The sequence below is a fragment of the Amphibalanus amphitrite genome, unplaced genomic scaffold (assembly GCF_019059575.1).
Source record: "Amphibalanus amphitrite isolate SeventyFive unplaced genomic scaffold, NRLGWU_Aamphi_draft 001006F_arrow, whole genome shotgun sequence".
NCBI classification, from domain to species: Eukaryota; Metazoa; Arthropoda; class Thecostraca; order Balanomorpha; family Balanidae; genus Amphibalanus; species Amphibalanus amphitrite.
In genome coordinates, this window is record NW_024882500.1 from 175,208 (window position 1) to 197,492 (window position 22,285).

At 49.2% G+C, this 22,285-nt stretch overlaps 1 protein-coding gene across 1 annotated transcript; it reads right to left on the bottom strand.

The window, feature by feature from the left end:
* Positions 1-785: 785 nt before the first annotated feature.
* LOC122369110 lies at positions 786-7,412 on the bottom strand. The gene is made up of 8 exons (XM_043343544.1): positions 7,183-7,412; positions 6,830-6,868; positions 6,291-6,413; positions 5,637-5,765; positions 5,324-5,433; positions 4,964-5,084; positions 1,968-2,101; positions 786-1,777 (listed from the first exon to the last, which is right to left on the bottom strand). The coding sequence occupies exons 1-8, from the start codon at positions 7,183-7,185 to the stop codon at positions 1,315-1,317; spliced, it is 1,122 nt and encodes a 373-aa protein (XP_043199479.1). The 5' UTR covers positions 7,186-7,412; the 3' UTR covers positions 786-1,314.
* Positions 7,413-22,285: the final 14,873 nt, after the last annotated feature.

Genomic DNA, 22,285 nt, shown 5'->3' on the forward strand with positions numbered 1-22,285 from the left:
AAACTGAACCTAATCTGACCAATACCAAATCCGCACGTAATCTGCACCAGATGTGCACCAAATGTGTACCAGATGGCCGTCGTGAAAACGGCTAATGTCCAGGAACGCGAGACGGCCAGGAGGACGCCGTTAGAGCATGCGAAGGGCGCGGTGCTCTCGAAAGGACGCTTGTAGCCTTGCAAAAGACTTGTGGGTGCATTTTCATCATTGTGGGGGCATATTTCAGGATTTTGGGTGCAACTACCCCCACAAAATGATATAAAGTTACACAACTGCCCATGTCCTACCTTTTATATCTTTGTGTGCCCATATTGTAGATATGTAGGTACCTGATTGGTACAAAAACGCAGACATTTGACAACATGCAAGCGAAGCGAACACAGCGTGACAAGGCTGATAAGCAGATATGTTTGCAAACATGGATGACATCAGTAGTAATGCACCGGCTAATTTAGGCGGTGCCGATGTCTCAACAGTGAATAAAATGCCCTATAGCGCATGCCAAAAGGATCGCAAACGTCGTCTCCGAAGTCTCGCAGTCAGTCAGAGCAACTACAGGCTCCCTGAGTACACTCGAGGGCAGATTGATGTTCCACCACTCCCTACCCATCGGGCTCCCATGGCTCAGCACTGGCTGCTGCCAGTGGCAGCACTGGCAGCACTGGCACTGGCAGGCAGTGCTGAGCAGTACTGAGGGCAGGCAACACTGGCAGCAGCCAGTGCTGAGCCATGGGAGCCCGATGGGTAGGGAGTGGTGGAACATCAATCTGCCCTCGAGTGTACAAGCTGGCATCTTGTCGGTGGACCTTGTCCCGGAAGGTCACATGTCAAAGAACAAATGTGAATGAATGGTCATTTGCAATGTTCAGGTCACTTGATCATCTTCGTTTCCTTGTCATGTCATACTGAATCGCTGCAGCAATGCTATATGAATTCACACGGAACTGTGGCTTGTTTCTCTCCTGAGTGCTGTATTAATACTGAACGCTGGAGCATCCCTGAATCGTTCCACTTTTGGAACTTCACATGCCAAGGTGTTGCGATACCCAGTAACCTGATGCCCATCACATGCCCAAAGCTGTTCATCAAAGCACGATCAATGACAATCGACGATAGTCTACGGGACCTCAGCAGCTGCTGATCTCAAGAAGAAAGTAGACTGGGGCTCCCGATTTCAGCAACTGTAGCTCTTAGGAAGACATCCCTCAACGACTGCAGATCTCTGAGAGGCAGCCGCCCTCAACAACTGCAGATGCTAGGAAAGCCTTGGCACTCGGCAGGCCACAGATCTCCGGAATTTCGTTAGTGCGCCGCTCAGCATCTGCAGATCTCTGGAGGGCAGTAGCGAGGAGAGTGGTTGCAGTTGAGCTGACACCAGGCGTCCATACCGGGTACCCTCGACATGGCACCCACGCTGACACAGACGCGCGCGGCAGGCTCAACTTCAGTGGTCGGTGCTGAAGTCGCCGGAGAGGTCGGACGGGCAGGGCGGATCCTCGGCCTGATCGGGCGGACCTCCGGACGAGCTGGGCGGACCTCCGGACGAGCTGGGCGGACCTCCGGACGAGCTGGGCGGACCTCTGGACGAGCTGGGCGGACCTCTGGACGAGCCGGGCGGACCTCTGGACGAGCCGGGCGGACCTTCGGCTGGACAGGTCGGGTCGGGCGGGCCGGACGAGCCGCCGGGCGTGCTGGAATCGGGACCGGAGCCGCTGCAGGGCTCGGCCGGGCCTTTCTCGCCTCGTCCACCTCATTCGGAACCTCCGGCACAGTCGGACTGAAAGCAAACAATTATGTTGGTCAGCGATGAACAGCCAGACTTAACTTTGCCCTAATAATGCTTCATTGAATGTCTCATTAGGGTTTGGCTAAATGATGATTACTTCACAATGCTATTACAAGTTTTTGCATATGTGGAGTGAGTTGTCAGCTCAAAAGGTATCCTGTGACGTCATGTTTCTGCTCACCGGTAGTCCGACGGACCAACGTCGTCACCGACGGCGACGTCCGAGCAGCCGTAGAACTCCTCCTGGGGGCCGCAGCCGACCGCGTACGAGCCGTTCACGCACTGACCCCAGCTGTTTCCGGCGTGGTAGCGCCACTGTGGGACGGCCGGCATACGGTCACAAGGCGCAGAAATGTGGAACAGACGTAGAGACGGCACGGCAATCGGGGTGGACAAAAAATACATCTGCATTCCGGGTCTTTTATAGGTATATGTGCGTAGGGCGAACCTTTACCACCGCTGCTTTTCAACGAAATGCCAATGTTAGACACCTGCTGCTTGGTCATTCGCAGAATTTGTCCTGATTCTGACTTCGGAACCGCATCTCATGCGCCCATGACACTTTAAACCTAGCACCTTTTTGTTGGATTTTTACATCCGCTGGGAGCCAGCTCCGGAACCACATCCGCCAACACAAAAACCAGATGACATGTCCGTCCAAAAGCCACACAGGAGTCACACTCATCTCGCCTCCCTCCTCCCTCCCTCCTTCTCTTTCTCTCTCTCTCTCTCTCTCTCTCTCTCTCTCTCTCTCTCTCTCTCTCTCTCTCTCTCTCTCTCTCTCTCCTCTCTCTCTCTCTCTCTCTCTCTCTCTCTCTCTCTCTCTCTCTCTCTCTCTCTCTCCCTCCCTCCCTCACATCGCATACATCCACACCCACATCCTGGCATAGGTACGCACATTCACATGATTCACACGAGGGCTTTTTGTACCCTGGCTTATCAACATTGAATCACGGAAACATAAAAACGCACCGCTAGATGTGGACAATACGACCAGAGTGGCGCTTCTGGACTAATTAAATGAAACATGCGATAGTAGCCGATTTCACGACGGGCTATCCGGCGAATGCACCTGATTTGACCAAATCTGCACCTAATTTCTTTTACAGCAAATATCTTCATTTTATGAATTTATTCCAGTGTTTTAATCGATGATGCTCTCTGATAATATGACAAAGCAGGCATAGGGGAGAGTGGGGCAATGGCGACACCATAAGCATTTTGCTCAATAGCTTAGCTATTTGAAGCTATTTTATGGTGATTTTGACTGTGGTTATAGCCAAAGGAATAGGCTTTCAGATAGCACCCAGTTTTAGTATCTCAGATCACTGATGACAGATTCAGAGCCTACGCGAAAATGTGGTGAAAAATGGAGGTGCAAAAAAGCGAGGGGTAATGCCGGCCACTAAGTGCAATAGCACAAAAGTCGAAATATCGTCACTGGTATTCATCCTTAAACCGTTCTTTCGATGGAAATTTAAGTGAGAATTAAGAAACGACAACTGTATTCAGCAGTTAACAGTACACTGCACTGCAACACAACACTGCACTCGCTGCAACACAACAGCGCGGCGCCAACAGAGCAGCAAACTAACACAACCGTAAACACAGCAAGCAAACTAACACAGCCGTAAACACAGCAACCCGAAACGTTGAGCTTTAACGACAGAAGTCGCAAACAAAACCGCGTGGAGTCATTCCGGACACGTGTCCGGTATTACCCCGAGGTCAGCTTTATTTTAAGAAAGCAGGCAGCAGTCAAAGGCATTGCGCCGCAAACGCCTCACATCCAGCAGTCGCCCAAGAAAGGCTTAATTGAAGGTCATTGCAAAGCAGCACTTCTGAAAATGCGTTAACACATTTCACAGTCAGCAAATAGATGCAACAAAAATTAAAAATCAGATACGAAAAACACATTTAACGCTATAAAAATGAAAATAATGGAGCTACCGTGACAAACTTGCATCACGTGCTAGAATGGCGCTCTACTGAAATGTAAACAACATCAGCTGATTAGTGATGGACAAAGTACTCACTAGAGATGGGTGGCCGGCATTACCCACCGTCCGCCATCGCCCCACTCTCCCCTATAAGCAATTAATGCAACCCTAGCTGATAGCTGCTAAGAGACACACTGAACCTGATTTGACCAAATCTGCACCTAATCTGTACCAGATGTGCACCAAATGTTTACCAGATGGCCGTCGTGAAAACGGCTAATGAACTGTTTTAGTTTTATTCGTTTACTAAGCCTAGGCCACCGCATCCAGCGACCAAATATGATAACACATAACTATTCCTGGACTTTCGGATATGACGCATACACTTTCCGCTTTCCCCTCCTCGAATTCTTTGAAGTCTTTGAATCTTCGAAATCAATGTACAAAATATTGTTTAGGTATAACATGAAGTAGATGAATGAATTAAGGATTCCAAGTTTATTTTATTTTTATCTCTGTGTTTATTGCGCAGTAACTTTCAACCGTTATCTGCTCCGTAACCTCCTGGATCCGACCTCAAGGCCCATTTAGATTCATTCCAGAGCGGCGCCGATTGCTAACTTCACCACAATGACTACAGCCATGGGTACGGGACGGAAGTTTCCTTTGCAGTGTATGCGCCATGCACACTCCTCCGGTTCTCAACTTCCTGCGATACGTGCGTCTGGATTCCCTGAGTGGAATGTGTATACAATCTGGAGCAGACCGTATAACGAGCGGCCCATTCCTCGAGTTTTGCAGCCCTCTACGGGAAGAACGACCTTCAGAGCAGATAGTGTAACGGAATTGCGGTGGAGACGAGACACGTCACAAAGCAGCCGCTGTCCGTCGTGGAAACAGACGCGGAAGGGACGCCCACACAAATGGGGAAGAGGGAGGGGTGGGGCGGAGGGGAATCTTGACCTCCTCTCCGTCCGTCCCCATGAACGGTACGCAGTGAAGTCACCATCGAACGGTCTGCCGGGCTTTACTACAATCCACCGACCGACCCCTGCATGTCTCGTGACCGGGGATAACTCTTCGTGAGAGTCCTCTGACCTGAAGCTCGTGACAGGGGGAACGCTACAGACAGGGCCTGCTAACCTGAAACTCTCTCCAGGGGAACCTGCTGACCTGGAACTCTCTAGCTACAAGGGGAGCCCGCTGACAGGGATAACTCGCCACAGGGCCTGCTGACCTGGAAGACGCAGTGCTGGCATGTGAGGCCGGCCGGCAGCTGGAGCCACACCTTCACACGCCGGTCCCGGGGGTGGATCGGTATCTCGGTCACCTCCGAGTCGGCCACCGTTAGCACGTGGCTGAAACACGACGACAGCAGCTGTCAGCGGGTGTCGGGACGATCACTGGACAGGTATCCGTATAACTAAACAAACACTGCCAGCAGGGGCCGGGACGAGTGCTGAACAGACACTTCACAGACGTAACCGAAAATACTGAACTTAGTGAACAGATACAAACGAACAGCACACGTCCGCATTTGGTGGCATTGTTTGAATAAATGATTTGATATTGTCACAAAAGTAATTGCGTTTCTCACCGGTCTAGGCATTCCTGGGTCGCTTCTGTGTCGAAGCCTGGTACCGAACAGATCTTGAACTGGATGAAGCCCTTGTGGTTGGCCGTGATGTGTACATCGACCTCTATAACCTGTGACAAACGAGGAGAACAATGAAAGGGATTTAAGCCGAAACAACTAAACGCCAATGCAAGACGAAAGTTTATCGAGACAGCTGTGATGTTTCAGCGGTAAGCCGTACTGCTGTACCGTACCACACCTCACCTGCTGCTCGAGGTACCGCTCGGTGATGTACCCGCGGTGCACCGTACTGCTGTACCGTCCCACACCTCACCTGTTGTTCGAGGTACCGCTCGGTGATGTACCCGCGGTACACCGGCCCGCCGATCTCGTTAGTCCGCGGTACAGGCTCATCGTAAGGGTCGCCACAGATGCCGCAGCGTCCGCCCAGCGATATTTGGTGCTGGAGACACAGCATGCAGAGGGTTCAGACTTCAGTATAGGTAGGTACAGCGAATTATATGGACAACATTATTAATTGCAATTTATTCCGGCAAATTTCTCAGTCAAGGCAAGCTTCGGCAACATAGGCTAGAAAGTTACATTGAAATACTGTAACTCTACGCTTCACCAGAAAGCTATCACAAAGTTGCCGACAAGACACAAACCATCCAAAGCTTGGAGTGATTTGTGGTTGATCTGTTGCCTGTTGGGTTTGACCTGTTGATAATTGACATGAGACCAGCGGTATATCTATTATCCATGATCGGCAGCAGAACAGTAAAGGTTTTGACGATTATAATCGGTAAACGGCTTAAAACGTTACACAATACGAGTTGCCATGCATATCACACTTCCTTCTTACCACTCATAGGTAAGTACATACCACACTTCATACAGCATTTCTAGCTGATTTCACCAGTGACGGTTAAAAAATAGAATTAAAATAAAATAATTGAACTGCGAGCGTGACCGGTGGTTGACGCACATCTCTGCCGCCGCAGTAGAGCTGGTTGTCGTCGTAGTTGATCGGCGACTTGTAGCCGAACCTCCAGAGGGATGAGCGGGCAGGGGGCCGCAGAAGCCGACCGTGGCCGTCCACCCAGCTCAGCTGCGGCGTGGGTAAAGGTCAGGTCAGGTCAGGTCATCACACAGCAGCCGACCGTGGCCGTCCACCCAGCTCAGCTGTGACACAGGTAAAGGTCAGGTCAGGTCAGGTCATAAGCAGCAGCCGGCCGTGGCCGTTCCCCCAGCTCAGCTGTGATGTGGGCAGAGGTCAGGTCAGGTCAGGTCAGGTCAGGTCAGGTCAGGTCAGGTCATAACACAGTGGCCGACCGTGATCGTGTTCATCTATCCAGCTCCAATGTCACATGGGCAAAGGTCAAATCAAAACAGGCATCTTATCGTAAAGATATTTCAGAGATTGGTGGATATGTTCATTGTGACATGCCCAAAACTATTGATAAATGATCACACTTTTAAGATGTATCTTAAAGTAAATCAAGTAACTGAAAACGTTTAACTTACCAGCAAAAAGAAGAATATAACGTGACCGATTTGTATCGCCTGTGAAAGGAAAAGTTTCACAACAGGTTAACTAAATTTCAACTTCAACAAACTGCTCTAATAACTCACTTCCTCTAAGCAACATGTTTTCAACTTGCGAGCATTTGTCATAAGCATAAGACAACAACAGGTTCAAATTAAGAATGTCATGATATAAGAAAAGTAGCGAAGACTGCAACTCAATGCCAATCAATATCACATGCTAACATGGCTATTTAGTTATAAGCGTACATCTTCGGCTGTCAATGACCGTTCATGCGTGACATGGTTGAGTGGGTGGGATGGGGGTGGGGTCGAGGTGGAGGACTACTCACCATTTCTCTGTGTCAGTAACACCACTCGTTTCTCCCCTCACTCTCCCCGGTGATCGTGAGTTCGGGTGGGTCCGGCGGCTCCTCGCAGACGGACCGGCGTCTCGACACTGGCGGCGCTCCTATGTGTCGCGCTGCCCTACCACATCGCCCTCTAATCGCGGGCGGTCTGTTTATGAACTGAATCACGGCCGTCGCCCAGCCTTCCGGTCGTTTCACGGTCCTCTGTTACCGTCCGGGAGCAGACTCCGGCCACCAATCGCAGCTGACCAATCACAGCTTCCCTGGACGCTGATTGGTCCCTCCCCTCCCCCACTACTGGGGAGGGGACGCTGGGAGGACGGAGGACAGCACGTGCCCAGAGTAAACGTGGGTGACAAAGTTCACACGCTCGGGGGCAGGGTTTGTCACCACGGGAAACACGGGCATGATTTAGTGGAAACTGAAAGCCCATGTTTGTAAAACTTTATTCCCCCGCATGCATCAACGTTGTCCTCAAACCTATGCATAAAATGATAAATAGCTGTCTAAAAGCCATGATCGGATTGCGGAAAGTCTCGAAGCTTCAGTAGTTCAGTTTACGCTTGTGCAATTCGAAAAGACGAAAATTAAGAAGCAGTTTATGAATTTGTGTGAACTTTGGCTAAATGCCGGGATTGTCTGCATCCGGGTCAGATCATAAAAATTATATACATATAGAAGTGAGCATCGGTGAGATAATCATGATTTTTGACACCTGAATGCCTGATGTCTTTACTTTGATTTTCCCTGCTACATAAATTATATTCAAAGAATTGTAAAATGAGAAAAATATAATCAGAGTGTGAATAAATTTCTAAGCCAGTCATTTTCCTGGAAAGCATGGTCAAGGTTAGGCTGGGCTTCTCGTTTTCATCTGCTCCCAAACTACTATTTTTCCGATCGTACGGCAAAATATATAGACTAAACCCTGCTGTGAGGGTTAATGAGGGCAACACCTACTGTCGCTGCCTTTGGCACCTGGAACTATAGGGCAAGGTCATCCCCACATTCCAAGTTTTTGCCGGTCGCAGTAAATTCGCGAGCCTATTGTAGCGCTGAGACAGGCTAGAGCTGGGCCAGGCTGACTCCCAAATAAACCTGGATCGTGTGAATGAGTTACACAACATGAAAATCGCCGGGGCGCAGCTGTAAGTGTCCTTTCGCCAGAGCGCAGCTATAGGTACGCGTCAGGGGAGTATAATAACATACCTATTACCCTATTACCTACACGCAACTCGACGCAGTTGAAACGTTTCAACCAAACGTTATTCATTCTCTCATCGAGATGCGTATTTCGGGGTATCTCATCGTCTACTATACACATTCTGAATTTATATTGTGCTGGCCATTGCGTTACTTCTGACTCTGACTCCGCTACGGCTCACAGCTGGCCGGAAGTGAATCACTTCCGGTGTCGCTCCATGGTTCCGGTCCTGTTAAAGCAGCCACGTGACTATGACTCTGATACGATAAATCGCGGTGGTTTATAGCGGTAACGGTCGGGAGGCATTTTCAGCACAAACCGCGCGTTTTTAGACACGTGACCTAGTCATAGCTACCCATGACCTGTCATAGATGACTTGCCGCACGTCGCATACCTATAGCGCCCTGCTATTCCGGGGGTGGGGGGTGGGGGTGTATCAGTGTGTACTATGGTCATGACGCGTTCAATCATTGTGACGTCATTAGGAAGCCGTTACAAAACGTGGGTTGGAAACCTAATGAAGATAGTGATAGGCATAATGTTTATGTTGTGACTGTTGGCTGTGATTACATAAAGTTCCACGAACTGGAGGATAAGGCTGATTGCGTCGTGTATTATGCGGTGACAAAGGGGTCTCTCAGAAGTAGGAATGAAGGGCAGTGACATCAATGCCATACACCTGACAGCTAAGAAACAAATGCGATTTTATCTTATAATTGTCACATCAAATGCAACAAAGAAGGCCTGCTAAATGAAATTGCTTAAATCACCCTCGAGTGTAAAAAAAAACTTTGCAGCGTTGAACGGAATGCCTGTTTGGTTCATAAGTGATCAAAGGAATCTTCTCTTCAATGAAGCCACCTGTCAGCATCCCAGACCTGTCGCATAAACCATCATCCAACGGGCATGGCTGAACTGTCTGCGCCGGCGTGGAGCCATCCGGACATCCGCCGCGCCGGTCCCCTGTCCCCGGCAGACAGAAATAGGCGAGAACCGCCGCCGCCCCGCCCGTCCGCCGGCGCGCCGCCCGTCCGCCGGCCCGTCCGCGGTGCCTCCGTCGGGTCCGACGGTGCCTCCGTCGGGTCCGACGGAGCGGCGTCGGGACCGACAGTCGCCGGCGGGCCAGTTCCAGGATGGCACACGTGAGGGTCGCTGTTCGTGTCCGGCCGCTGAGCCAGAGGTGAGCCACGGCGCAAGCTACGTTGGTCGGTGTGATTTTACTGCGTGAGCAAGCGTGAGCTAAACGTGAGCTGAGTGTCGTGAGAGCTGATAACGCGATGGCTGGTGTGCGTGGAGTGGTGTGTGACTTACGAGTAAAGTGAGCACCCGGGTATGGGGTGGTTGGAACTGTGAAAAACGTGACCTGCCTCGTTGCTAAAACTGTATTCTATTGAATGAAAGGAATGACAATGAAATAAAACGTCATTCTATTTCAAGATGAAACGTAAGATGGATTGCGCCTTTGTTTATCAACAGCATATATCATATGCAATGCATAGCTATTGTAGATGAACGCTAAGCCAAGTATGAACGTGACTTTTATCGTTTTATGGGTTAGCAGACGCCAATCAAGCAGCCAATGCAAGCTGCTTGGAAGGAAGGAAATGTAGGTAAAAGTAAATTCAACACGTTTTCTCCGGTTTGAATCGTTTCGAGACAAATAAGTCAAGTTCAAAGTGCTATTTGAAACCTCGACCATGCACATTGCACGCATTCCTGCCATTTCCCCGCTCCTTTTATACACATCCTGCGTAAAAATGCCGTATGTGTGGGAGATTCTTAAACCACTTCCCATCCATACGAATCCGACGTTTTCTTGCAGTGTTATCCAAACACGGCACAAGGACGGCCTCTGAGCGCACACTTGGGTCCGGAACTCATGCACCGTGCGCACAGGAAGCTAAATGTCAACTATGATTGAGCGTTTGACTACGGCTGAACCGCGAAAATTCAAGGCTGCTTAAGTTAGGTATCATATGCTGCGCCCGCGGACCATCTGCGATCTGTTTCAATAAGCACGATGGGCGGTGATCTTGCAGAGTACTAACTTAGTGTTTATGGGGTGCTATGCTGGGAAAGCGTTTTAATATATTCAGTTGAAATGCCTATTTGTCCCGATCAAAATAATGAATAACAAATGAATACCACAGTGGCAACTGTGCATCTAGGTGCACCTACCCACTACTCAGTGAGCTACAGCCGCTCTGTGCAGACACGCGCAGACCACGGTCTCCCTGTTTTGTTAGCAGTTTATCTTCCGCACCAGCAGCAACAGAGGTGACGAAACGATGTTTATACTGCGCTCCCGCACGGCACCTCAGTGTGTGATAACGTCACCATGTGGGATATGACGTCACTCTTCTGGTTTTGTTCTTATGTTCACAGGGAGAGGAGAGATGGCGCCAGTACGGTCATCACCGGCAGCCAGGGCAGTGTCACCATCGAGGATCTGCGGGTAAGACCGCCGAAGGCGTCGGGTCATGATTGGGTCACTCGAGTCGTTATCCAAGGGAGCACTGCCAGAGCCAAGAAGTGCTAAAGGGACATCCAATCCTTATCCTTAAGGTCTAAGGATATTTGAATATAAGGTCAAACATCCCGTGAAAGATATTTGTCTTTTCTAAGAGATGGAACGACTTCTTTATAAGTGCGGTTGGGCTTCAATATGTTAAAGCCGCGTAGCTCAACTCAATATGACAGTTCACCATCTCATCTCACTCCTTCCTTCAGCACTCCATCCCACACTTGACAGACAGGTGTGATAATTAACATCTGACACAGTCGCTGACAACGGGAGCCTCAGCAGTCAGCCGGCCCGCCGGAACCGGAAGCATCGCTCCCGTGACGGCTCTCTGGCACGCACTCGAAATCCTGCCGTCGCCGTACGTGCCGCGTCAGCCACGGCGCGGGCGCGGCGTGGGACGGCGCAGCGGGCGCGCCAGGAGCGTCCATGCAGTTGGCCGGGTAGCGCACGGCATCAGTCATCTGGTGTTTGTGTAGTGTACTCCCCGAGCCGTGCCGCCGCTCTCCAGAGCTATTTCCGTGCACCCGGGGACATTGGCACCATTAATTAAATGTCGCCTGCTAAGATACATCGGCAAGGACACTGAGCTGCAGCGAGTAGCAGCTGCTGTAGGAGCAATTAACATTTGCTACACCGACCGTGTAACACGTAGGCACTGTTTAGCTTGTCTTGTTCACTCCATTAATTTCCTTTTGTCAAATCTTGCACTTGTGGTCCCCGTTGTTGACCACAGATATTCTGCCAAGAAGCCGCGGCACAGCTGATCCCATGGCACTGCCACGATACCGCTAATACTGGCCTGCTGGGGCTTATGCTGACCTATTGGTGGTACTGGTTTTGACCTGTAATGCAGCACTATTGCTGACCCTGACCTGCTGGCGTACTCAGGTGCCGGTGCAGCCGGGCTGCGACCACCGCGCCCGGTATCACCAGTTCCGTCTGGACCACTGCTTCTTCTCAGACCCGCCGGAGCAGTGGACGGCCGACCAGCAGCAGGTGCAGGTAGGTGCGACTGTTCACCACCCGACCGACATAAAAATAAATTATCTACATAGGATATCGGAACAATTTCAGTGGACCTGGATTACATGTGGCAAGTCAAGGCATTCAAATTACCGGATGCCTTCATTGGACTTATTGCAAATACCAAACTTTAGAGACGGGTTTTTACAGCGATCTTTTCACTCTCTCTCTCTCTCTCTCTCTCTCTCTCTCTCTCTCTCTCTCTCTCTCTCTCTCTCTCTCTCTCTCTCTCTCTCTCTCTCTCTCTCTCTCTCTCTCTCTCTTTCTTTCTCTCTTTCTTTCTTTCGGTTCATCTATTCTCTGCTTTACTTCCCTGATTTGCACATCCGTCTATTTTCACCATTCCAATTCTCCCCTCGATACACATCCGGCATGCACCTAAACAGCTGTCCATCCACTTCCCCACGAAGACAAACACTGCTGGTACAAAAACATCACCTGGTTGATGTCTCGGCAGTGACACGGCTTCTCAAAGGTAAGTGCCGCGGACAGACGAGGTCTCTCAGACGCAGACAGGCAAATGCAGACGGTGACGGAGGGATAGTGCTTGTCAGTCGAGGAAGATCCAGGTGTTCTCTCTCTCTCTCTCTCTCTCTCTCTCTCTCTCTCTCTCTCTCTCTCTCTCTCTCTCTCTCTCTCTCTCTCTCTCTCTCTCTCTCTCTCTCTCTCTCTCTCCCTCTCTCTCTCTCTCTCTCTCACTCTCACTCACTCTCTCTCTCTCTCACTCACTCTCTCTCTCTCTCTCTCTTTCTCTCTCTCTCTCTCTCTCTCTCTCTCTCTCTCTCTCTCTCTCTCTCTCTCTCTCTCTCTCTCTCTCTCTCTCTCTCTCTCTCTCTCTCTCTCTCTCTCTCTCTCTCAGAGCTGTGGAGCAGGCTGTATTGAGTGTAGGCGTATTTACCACGCTCTTCTGCCGTGTCCTGTCTGGAAGTCTCCACGTCACTTCCCAATACTCCCCGGAGTGATTCACACAAAGTGGGATATTCCGTGTGAATATCAAGAAACTCTTGTTCTTGCTCTGAGTTGTTTTTATTTTTACTTTTGTCTTTTTTGACTAACTATGCATAAATACAAGGCTCCAATGAGCTACCTTTCTTCACGTTTGGATTGATAGGAGCAGCCATATGTGGAGAAGTCGTCATCATTTACTGAGATCGCCTACGTGCTGAGACACGGCCCTTGTGCCTGACCGCCAGGTGTATGCAGCCGTGGGGCGGCCCCTTCTGGAGGATGCCCTGGCAGGCTACAACTGCTGCCTGCTGGCGTACGGCCAGTCAGGGTCCGGCAAAACGCACACAATGCTCGGAGAGCCGGTATGTACTTTCATCACTTGGGCTGGGCGGCCGGTACGTACTTACACGTTATAGCAGGCAAATATACGAGTACAACCCAGTACAACCGGTGCGCTGGGAGATAAGTGCAACTCAGGCAATTCTCAAAAAAGAAATTGATTGCCAAAGCTTAAAGGTAGTGTGCCAGCTTTCCTGGACCGTATGGAGTTAATGGCCCAGATAAGGAGAACCGGATTTTTAGAACTTATCCATACCTTCAAAACTCATGGAAACGTCTTAAATTCTTCAAATTTTGAGTACCCCAGTGCGAAATTCGCCCCGACGGGTTGTCGGTCGTACCCCAACCACATTTCACACCACTATGAACAATAAATGCACACACTGAAATCGCTATTACCGATAGGCTCATCCAATCAAGTTTCGATAAACCCGTTTATCATCATCTCCTGCGGTTTCGAACACGCCTGTTAGGTGGTGCGGTAGACCGCGCCCAAAGCCAGGGCCCCAGTAACGTGAGGTAGCCGAGTCGGGGCAGCGTGCGTTGACCCAAGCCGGGGCCGCGCGTCCTCCCGGTGTCATATGATAGCCCGGGGCTGCCCGCGGGGATGCGGTAGACCGCGCCCAAAGCCGCGGCCCCGGCTTGGGTCAGCGCACGCTGCCCCGACTCGGCTACCTCACGTTACCGTGGCCCTGGCTTTGGGCGCGGCTTCTGCTCATACTTTGTGGTGCGGTGGTGGTGCGTCGGGCCGCGCGCTCTGACTTCAGCCAAGAAAAATGCGTCAGCTGATCATTGTCATTTCTGCCAGCTTTCATGTGGTGAGATGGGGTCATAACTTTAGAGACGGCTGTTTCATATCAATTATTTTACATAAAATAATATTTCAAACCATAATTTAATGTTTGACAGCCAAATTAAAGACACAATACCAATACAGGCTTACAGTTTAAATTCGACATTGTGTTGTCTACGATTAGACAGCTGATAACTCATTCCCGTACGTCGTAACTCTATAATGACCTTTGCTTATTGTCACATGTGCGCCGCATTCGTGATTGTTGCCGACGCCTGTTTGCAGCTCAGCCCACTACAGTTGTTATACATATCGAAAAACCGATAAACTTTTAGGCGAAAAAGCACTATTTTAGGCCCTTTTTTGCGATATTAGGTAAAAACAGAAGCTTCTTATCCTAGGAAAAATAAAATGGGAAATCATTCGAAGGTGGCACACTACCTTTAAATATTCCGGTGCGGTATTCCACTGTGCTGCATTTTTCATTTGAATAATGCAATTAACCAATTATCGTTTTATTGCTAATTATTTCATCACTAACGTTTCTCATTGACCATTTTCCATTCGTGCTGTTCAAACATCTAAATAACAGAACAATTATACGCATCTATGGTGCCATCTGTAAATGAATGGAAAATTCAAAATATTCAATTGCCGAGAAAATACGGAACGTTAAGAACGACAACATCACGATTCACGTTGCATGTTGGGCACAGTCAGCGGAGTCAGCCATGCTACCTACAAGTTGTTGGCCATAGCTATGCTTTGGCATGATTTGAAACACATTAACACCCGTTGACCTAGTTTATATTTATGATTATCACTTCACTGGAAAGACAGACGTGTAATTTAGATGTTGATTCGGTGAACAATAGGCCGGCGTCAGCGAATGATCTGGTTACTAAAAGCTGCAGGGTTATGGCGATGGCGATGTATTAGTTTGCAGCATTTACACGCTGGAAAGACCATGTTTCAAGTCTGTCTCCACCCACACCGGTCACTCAGTCGCCTGTTCGGAAGTTTCAGTGTTTGCTGGACGCCACTGAGCCTACCCCCGGCTCAAGTTATGGCGCCACGGCAGCGCCGTTGCCAGTGACCTGAGGTCGCCGTCCTAGTTTAGGCCGGGTCGGCCGGGCGGCCCTCCAATCAGAGCCGTGCAATAGAGCCGTGGCATGGGCTGCTCTGTCAACCGAGCCAGCCCGTTCATGGCACCGGCGGCAGGCCACAAAAGGCCTCCGCCGGCCGCCGACGCCGCCTCATGATTAGTGGATAGTTATCCGCAAAGTTGCCGCTCATCGATTAGTCACCGTTGAAGAGCCGGCAGTTGGTGTTCGCGCGCTCTGGGACGGCGGACGACGAAATCGGAGAGCCTTTCAGCCGGAGACAGGAATGGATGAGATGACGCGTTCGGCGTTCTTTGGGTTAGTGATCGGAGTTCGCTAACCCCGTATCACTATCTGGCGGGTGGCATTGTGGCGATGGAGCCGGGCAATCTGCCATGAATGACCGGGTCGATCGCCGCAGCGGCTCGCACAGAAGGGCAGCCCGTAGTAAAGTCGGCGCTGATGTCAAGGTGAGGGTCCCGCCACCGAACCGCGGTAGGACGAATCGCTGAGCGAGTCGATAGGACGCGCCCTGAGCTCTGGAAGCGTGGGCTCGCGGCCGCGCGCCAGTCGTGAACTGACGTCAATCGAACTTGAGTACATGAATCGGAGCGCATGATTTCCTGTGATCGACATGTTCAAGGTCAAGCAATAATCATGTCGCACGTGGACGTGTTACAGGCCCACATACGACTTGAACTAGTTATCACGTGTACCCACTTGATATGTGACGATTGTTCAGTGATAACTATTTGATATCTTGTCGCAGTGGAGTTAATGTGCCATAATGTGCTACGAACTCGGATGCTTTATAACTAGGCTGCTTAAAACAATCTAAATGGAGTTTCAGAACCGATATACACAAATGTGGCTGCGAAATTATCGAACTACCAAAATGATTGGTCTCAATTGGTCAATTGGTCGCATTCCCAAATTTATCTCCTTCTCATGATGATAAATCAATATTTTTAAACCATTTCAGGACTGTCCCGGCATGATGCCGCGACTCTGTGAAGAACTCCTGGACCGACTGCCAGCGGTAGCAGACGACGCTTCCATTTCTCTCAGGTAGGGAACCTTCATGAATTGCTGAACATGTTACAGATATATGCGAGCCATTCGCCATCATCAGTCTTATTACAAATCATATCACGAGACTACGGTTAGTTACAGCCGATTGCACACCAGAGACGTAACTATATATGTGACGACAAAGAACTGACACAAGGTCATGAACACGCAGTAGTGCGGCCATCGATTGCCGTCTTATTGGGGTCGTTGGGGTAATCAGATCCGACCTCGCACGCCACGGCTCATATTGTCCGGGTGTTCATTCAGGAGACTGGCAGAAGCGACACACTGGCATTTGTTTTGTGCCGTAAACTGGTGTTCTACATGAAAAGCGACAGAGGAAGTTGGCTAAATTTGTACCTAATTACCGTTCGTGTAATTCGTGTAACGGTCATTAAATGCGTCGATGTAAAAGTGAGACGACGTAGACGCTGAGCATAGCCTGCTGACCAAACATTTAATTAGAATTATCACATAATCGACCAGTTTCATATGCTATCGTAGATTTCATGCATGGTAAGCGTATCACGGTCCGGGAAGACGCTACGCCTTGAGTTGTGGTCTGCCGTGTTCGGGTGTCGTGCGGCACAGCCTACTGTTCAGGCGCGAAACAACTACTGCCATCTGTTAACAGAATTATGAACTATCGACGGTAGCACGATGCAACGCATCAATACTGCAGAAAGACACTGTTTATTTGCACTGATTATTGTCGATGCAAATATACACGAATCATGCTTAGGTTTTTACGAAACATGCGTGAATGCTTATGGATAAGTCGGGAGAACACATTGAGATAACATCGTTATGTCGTTATTAATAAAGTAATCTTGATTCACGTTGTCTGATGCACCTGTTCCCCTCCACAGCTGCATAGAAGTGTACAAAGAGACGGTACGGGACCTGCTCGGAGATGAACAGAAGAGTCTCCGGATACGGGAACACCCGCGGACCGGGCCCTATGTGGAAGGTAACGGACAATAGTGACGTCGAAATTAGGTATAACATTCAACAATTAACATTCACCAGTTGCCGCATAGATTGGAGGATAGGGCAGTGGATGTTAGCTCAGTATTTATAGTTTTATCCGCAGATCCTCATGTCAAGTGCCAATTGATGAATCAGCGACAGGGCTGCATATTGCGTACCGTACCTGAAGCGTCACTAATGAGGCATAGTTTCGTGCCATCGAACTTCATTAACCAACTTACCTGCGTCAAAACACAATGGGCTGCGTAAATTGATCCATTTATCGTGACCCTGCCGTTTGATTGGCGCCTGGATCGGTTCTGATTATGATACTATGCGTGTTTAACAACCGATTTCCCTCGGATAATTTATGGCAAAAGTTAGTCATAGTTCGGCGCGAAAATCGCTTATGAACTGAAAACATCGCATATTTTTAATGGAGTTGAAATGTTGTGTGTTTAGACGACAATTTTAGGCACGCAACAACGATTGATGAGATTAGATTTGGGACGCCACTGATCAGGTCCGAGTCGACCATTCGGCAATAAAACTCGATCGCTCTATATCCATAAAAGTGACGCGACTGATGCAATTAAAAATGTAGTCTATATATTCACTACATTGAAGTTCTTTGTAAAACATGCACCTCAAAACATGTAACTTTCTAGCCATGTCCGGTTTTAACTTTTATCGTGCATCTATGAAATTCTTTTGATACTATTTGATCTAATCGCTCCTGTTTCCATCTTACAATACTGACCCTGACTGTCGCCGACCGCCTCCTCTGCGCCATCAGGGCTGACCCTGCACCGTGTGACCGGCGTGGCCGCTCTGCGGGACCTGCTGAGCCGCGGTATGGCCCGCCGACAGTGCGGCGCCACCCAGGTGAACCACTGGAGCAGCCGCAGCCACGCGCTGGTTACAGTCCACCTGCGCCGGCGCCGCGGGGGAGGACGGACCGCCTCCAAACTGCACCTGGTTGACCTGGCCGGCAGGTCAGTATGAGGAACAGCAGGAGAAGTGTCGCGGGAACACAAGATACAGCATCACGTTCACTGGTGATGGTTTGATTTTTATTGGATGAGCAAAATCTATTCGCCGGTATTTTCACATGTCTGCTGAATTTGTAGCTAAAATTCCATCTTATGCTACTAAAGGAATAACACCACAATAAAGCCATTCATTATGACAATGTGAAGATGACTTCTACGACATGTAATCCCGATTTGATATTACTTCTATGATATGGAACCTCTATGATACGGAACCACCCACCATTCGTGCATACCCCACGGTACCGACACCGCTGCATTGACCTGTGTTCCGCAGTGAAAGGGCCGGCGCCGGTCCCGGCCGCCCCAGTCGGACCCGACTCACAGAGGGAGCCAGCATCAACCGGTCGCTGGTGGCTCTCGGAAACGTGATATCGGCACTAGGTGAGATAAACGCTCGTAGTTTACCGCATTTGATGTGTCATTTACGGGGTGGATTGGCTCGGGGTGAGCTGAAAGGACCGTGCTGTTTTGTCTTCGCTATTTATGCAGGTGGCGTAGCGCTCTGCTCGCCAGACGGCAGCACTTGATCCAATCAGTGGTCGAACTGTCCCGGAGTGGCACATATCAGTTTTATTTTCTTAGAGTTCAATTGCTCATGAAAAATGGAACTTCGAAGAATTACTATTGTTAACCCGCGCCGGGCCGGTGCTCTGAGATTCCGCGCCGGGCCGGGGGGTGTGTCTGAACACACCTCCCCCTTCTAACTCGGCTCCTGGGCCACGTAGCGACACGCGGTAAGCGGCAATCGAAAGAACGTCCAAAATAAGGACGAAAACACTTCGATCATTTTCTGGTTCAGGTCAAAGGTCAGGTCACCAGAGGTCACCAAAGGTAAAATGTTGACTATTTCAACATTTTGGAAACTGCCAACGGCTATTTGGGAACCGATAGAGCTACAGCGCCGCGGAAAAAGCGCATTCGATAGCCCTTTTACAGACCTTTCTAAGTAATGTTCTCAGATTTGACCTCAGGTCAACGGTTTGGCCTCCAGAGGGCAAAAACTCCAAAAATAGCCGTTTTTACGAAAAACGTTTTTTTCGGCAATAACTTTTGACTCCAAAGAGCCACGACATTACTTTTGCCAGCATCGTGTTCCTCTCGTCGAGACGCGTCGAATGAACTATAATTTGACCTTGAACGGTCGACTTGAAAATGTGACCTCAGGTCAAGGTCATGACCTGACCGGAAAAGGTCATGTTGCATATCAGTCGATCCGCAACGTCGAGCCGAACACATCTAAGGCGTTTCCAGCGCTCTAGCACGCCTCTATCAGAAGTTATTAGCGAAAAACTGTTAGATTCTGTTCGTGACCTGAGATGACCTCGGGGACATAACGAGGGGTCACAGTTGCCATTTTCCGGTTCAGTGTGTCAATTTTACCTACATCTCGATGTTTGAGAGTGTCTAGAATAGCGTTCGTGCAAAACAGACGCTTTTCAATTTTCTCCCATTGACATAATGGAGAGGCCGCAAAATTGACCTGACCTCAGGTCACCGATATGAAAATTTCGAGATATATATTTTATAGATAATGTTGCTCTAATCAATCGCTGAAAGTTTCAAGGCAATCGATCAATCAGTGTAGCTATGACGAGCATTCTTATTTTTTCTGAGGCGAGGTCACTTGGCGTGACCTGGTGTCCTGACCTAAGGCGACCTGGGTCTGAAATTTTTACAACATGTGCGGAAAAGATACACGAACAGGTGTGCTAAAAACCGCAGAGGGGTGTTCAAACACCCCCCCCCCCCACGGCCCGGCGCGGGTTAATCTAGTTTTAGGCTCCATGAATTTTCACTCTCGGTGTCCGACGCCATTGGACCTGACTGTGTAGCAAGGGAAATAAAGAGAGAAAAGAAGAAAGAAGGAATAAAAAGAGCTGCATCTTCTTTGCGGTTCATCAACCACCGCAGTCCGCTGTTGTTCGGCTGGTTTAGCAGAAGAGAGAGAACAATTTGCTGCTGTACTGAACTCGATAGTAGAGCTGGTAGAACAGGGGAGCTTGAGAAGAGTCTTGGAAAAGATCTTGAGTTAGCTATAGGGAGGGATCCAGATAGGGATGAGATCCTGAGATAGATGAGATCCACCGGATAGAGATGTAAGTATCCACCTTGCGTACAAATACATCTGATGGAAGATGCTTTTTAAATTGGAGGCTTGATGATTCTGTTCATTGTATAGACCATGATGCACGAGATGCTTCTTCACTGCTCGGATTAGGGATAGAGGGATCCGATCAGCTGGGTTTGCAGCACAGTTGGGCAGGTGAAGGACAGGGCATTCGAAGTCCCGATGACCACTGCCAAACATATGGGTGGTAATTACATTGATTAATTGAATGTGATCATTCGTCCAGTCACCCATTCCTATATCACTGGCCTCCCCATTACAAAAATTGCCCGCTTAGTTCGTATTAGCGTTGCTAGTTTAGTTGCCCTCGAGAATCATTTGTTCGACTGCCATAACCGAATTCTACCAAATTCCTATCGGCCTTACTCTAAGATTCATGCGTCATCATTCTCACATCCTTGCTCGCATTACGTTCACATTTCATGTATTCACCCAAATTTAATTGGTAGCCCCCGAAATTCCCTCCGATAGTGTTAGGCGTCTTACAAACCATGGTCTCCCCGGCGAGATAAATGTCTCTTTCCGAAATCCATATGCATGCTCCGCTAACCGGCGACAAAGATACTTATCGCAGGGCCGTCCAGAATAATTATACACAAATATCCACCCTACTAATTTATGGGATTCACTACACGTCCGATAGACTTATGGTACACACATACACGATTTATATCCGACTTATCTCTCTACCGGGAGAGATTACCTATGCCCTCTTCCGGTCCGCGTGTAACATTCCCGTTCACGACCCAGGGACCACCGTTCATATCCTGGAACTCTCCTCAGGAACTCTCCTTAAACCATGGGATTTACTCTTCAAGGCCTTACGTGTCCTGGAGTACATTCTTCCCTCCCCTGAGGCTGTCCAGTACCGATTAAGGTACCTTTACAAAATAAGTATGAGGACTTATTCGGGACACTACGGCGCGCCTTATCCGCACTTTTGGGTGACTCACCCCTGACCCTCGGCTTCTTGCCTTTGGCATAACTTACTCTCCACTGCACACTGTGCCAATCTTCCCCTTCCCCCTGCCGTAGAAACCTCTCACTGCCTTCTCACCCAGTGTTACCTAAGCGGGAAAATTAACAGTGGCCGGTACCACTGGCGGAAAACGTGCATATGCCCTGCGTACGTGACGGCGTGTCCCTCTTATTATTCCGGTCTGGACGTGGGTTTAGAGAAGTGCATCTGTGTCTCATACGGTCATGCTGGTAAACGCTACGCCATAGGAGACGGGCAAACAAGCCGTCTGTGCCTCACAATGCCCTGTGCCAATATTGGTGGAGTAATTATTGGCGCTAACTCTCAAGAACGCGAATAACAGAAACGCATCTAATCGTAATCTCAAGTCCTAATTGCTGCTGCACGCGTGAACCTAATCATCAGTTCTCGTAAACAATCCTAGCAGACCTTGAACCGCTCTTGATTTCATCAGATAATCTAGAACCAATTAGTACGCACCGATCTGTCGTCTGGTTGTGATCCACCGTATCATAGTGAATTGCTGAATGCTCAAACGGAAATGACTCCTTGAAACTCGTTCGATAGCTTCTGATGGCTACTAGTTACCTAAACAAATTATCTTTATAGAGTGCCAGAATATTGTCATAGGGTCCCTAGCCTTTCATAGGGAATCTATTTTAAATCATCCTATTAGCAGTAAACAATGCGCATCAAACGAAGTGCAGTCCTAAATATCAAATAGCATGTCATATTTAAAATTATGCATTAACTGTTTACGTTCTTACCCCGTTGCAACTTTCCACAACTAACCATGCTCCTATATACAATGACCTTCACCTACCGCCCGCGCCCCAATTACGGCTAACCCACTGCCCCTGTTGTGGCTGCTTTTTACGCCCTCTGGCGGCTCAACGCCCGCGTCGAGAGCGACGATACTGGCCGCCGGCTGGCGTCGCGTCGACAGTCA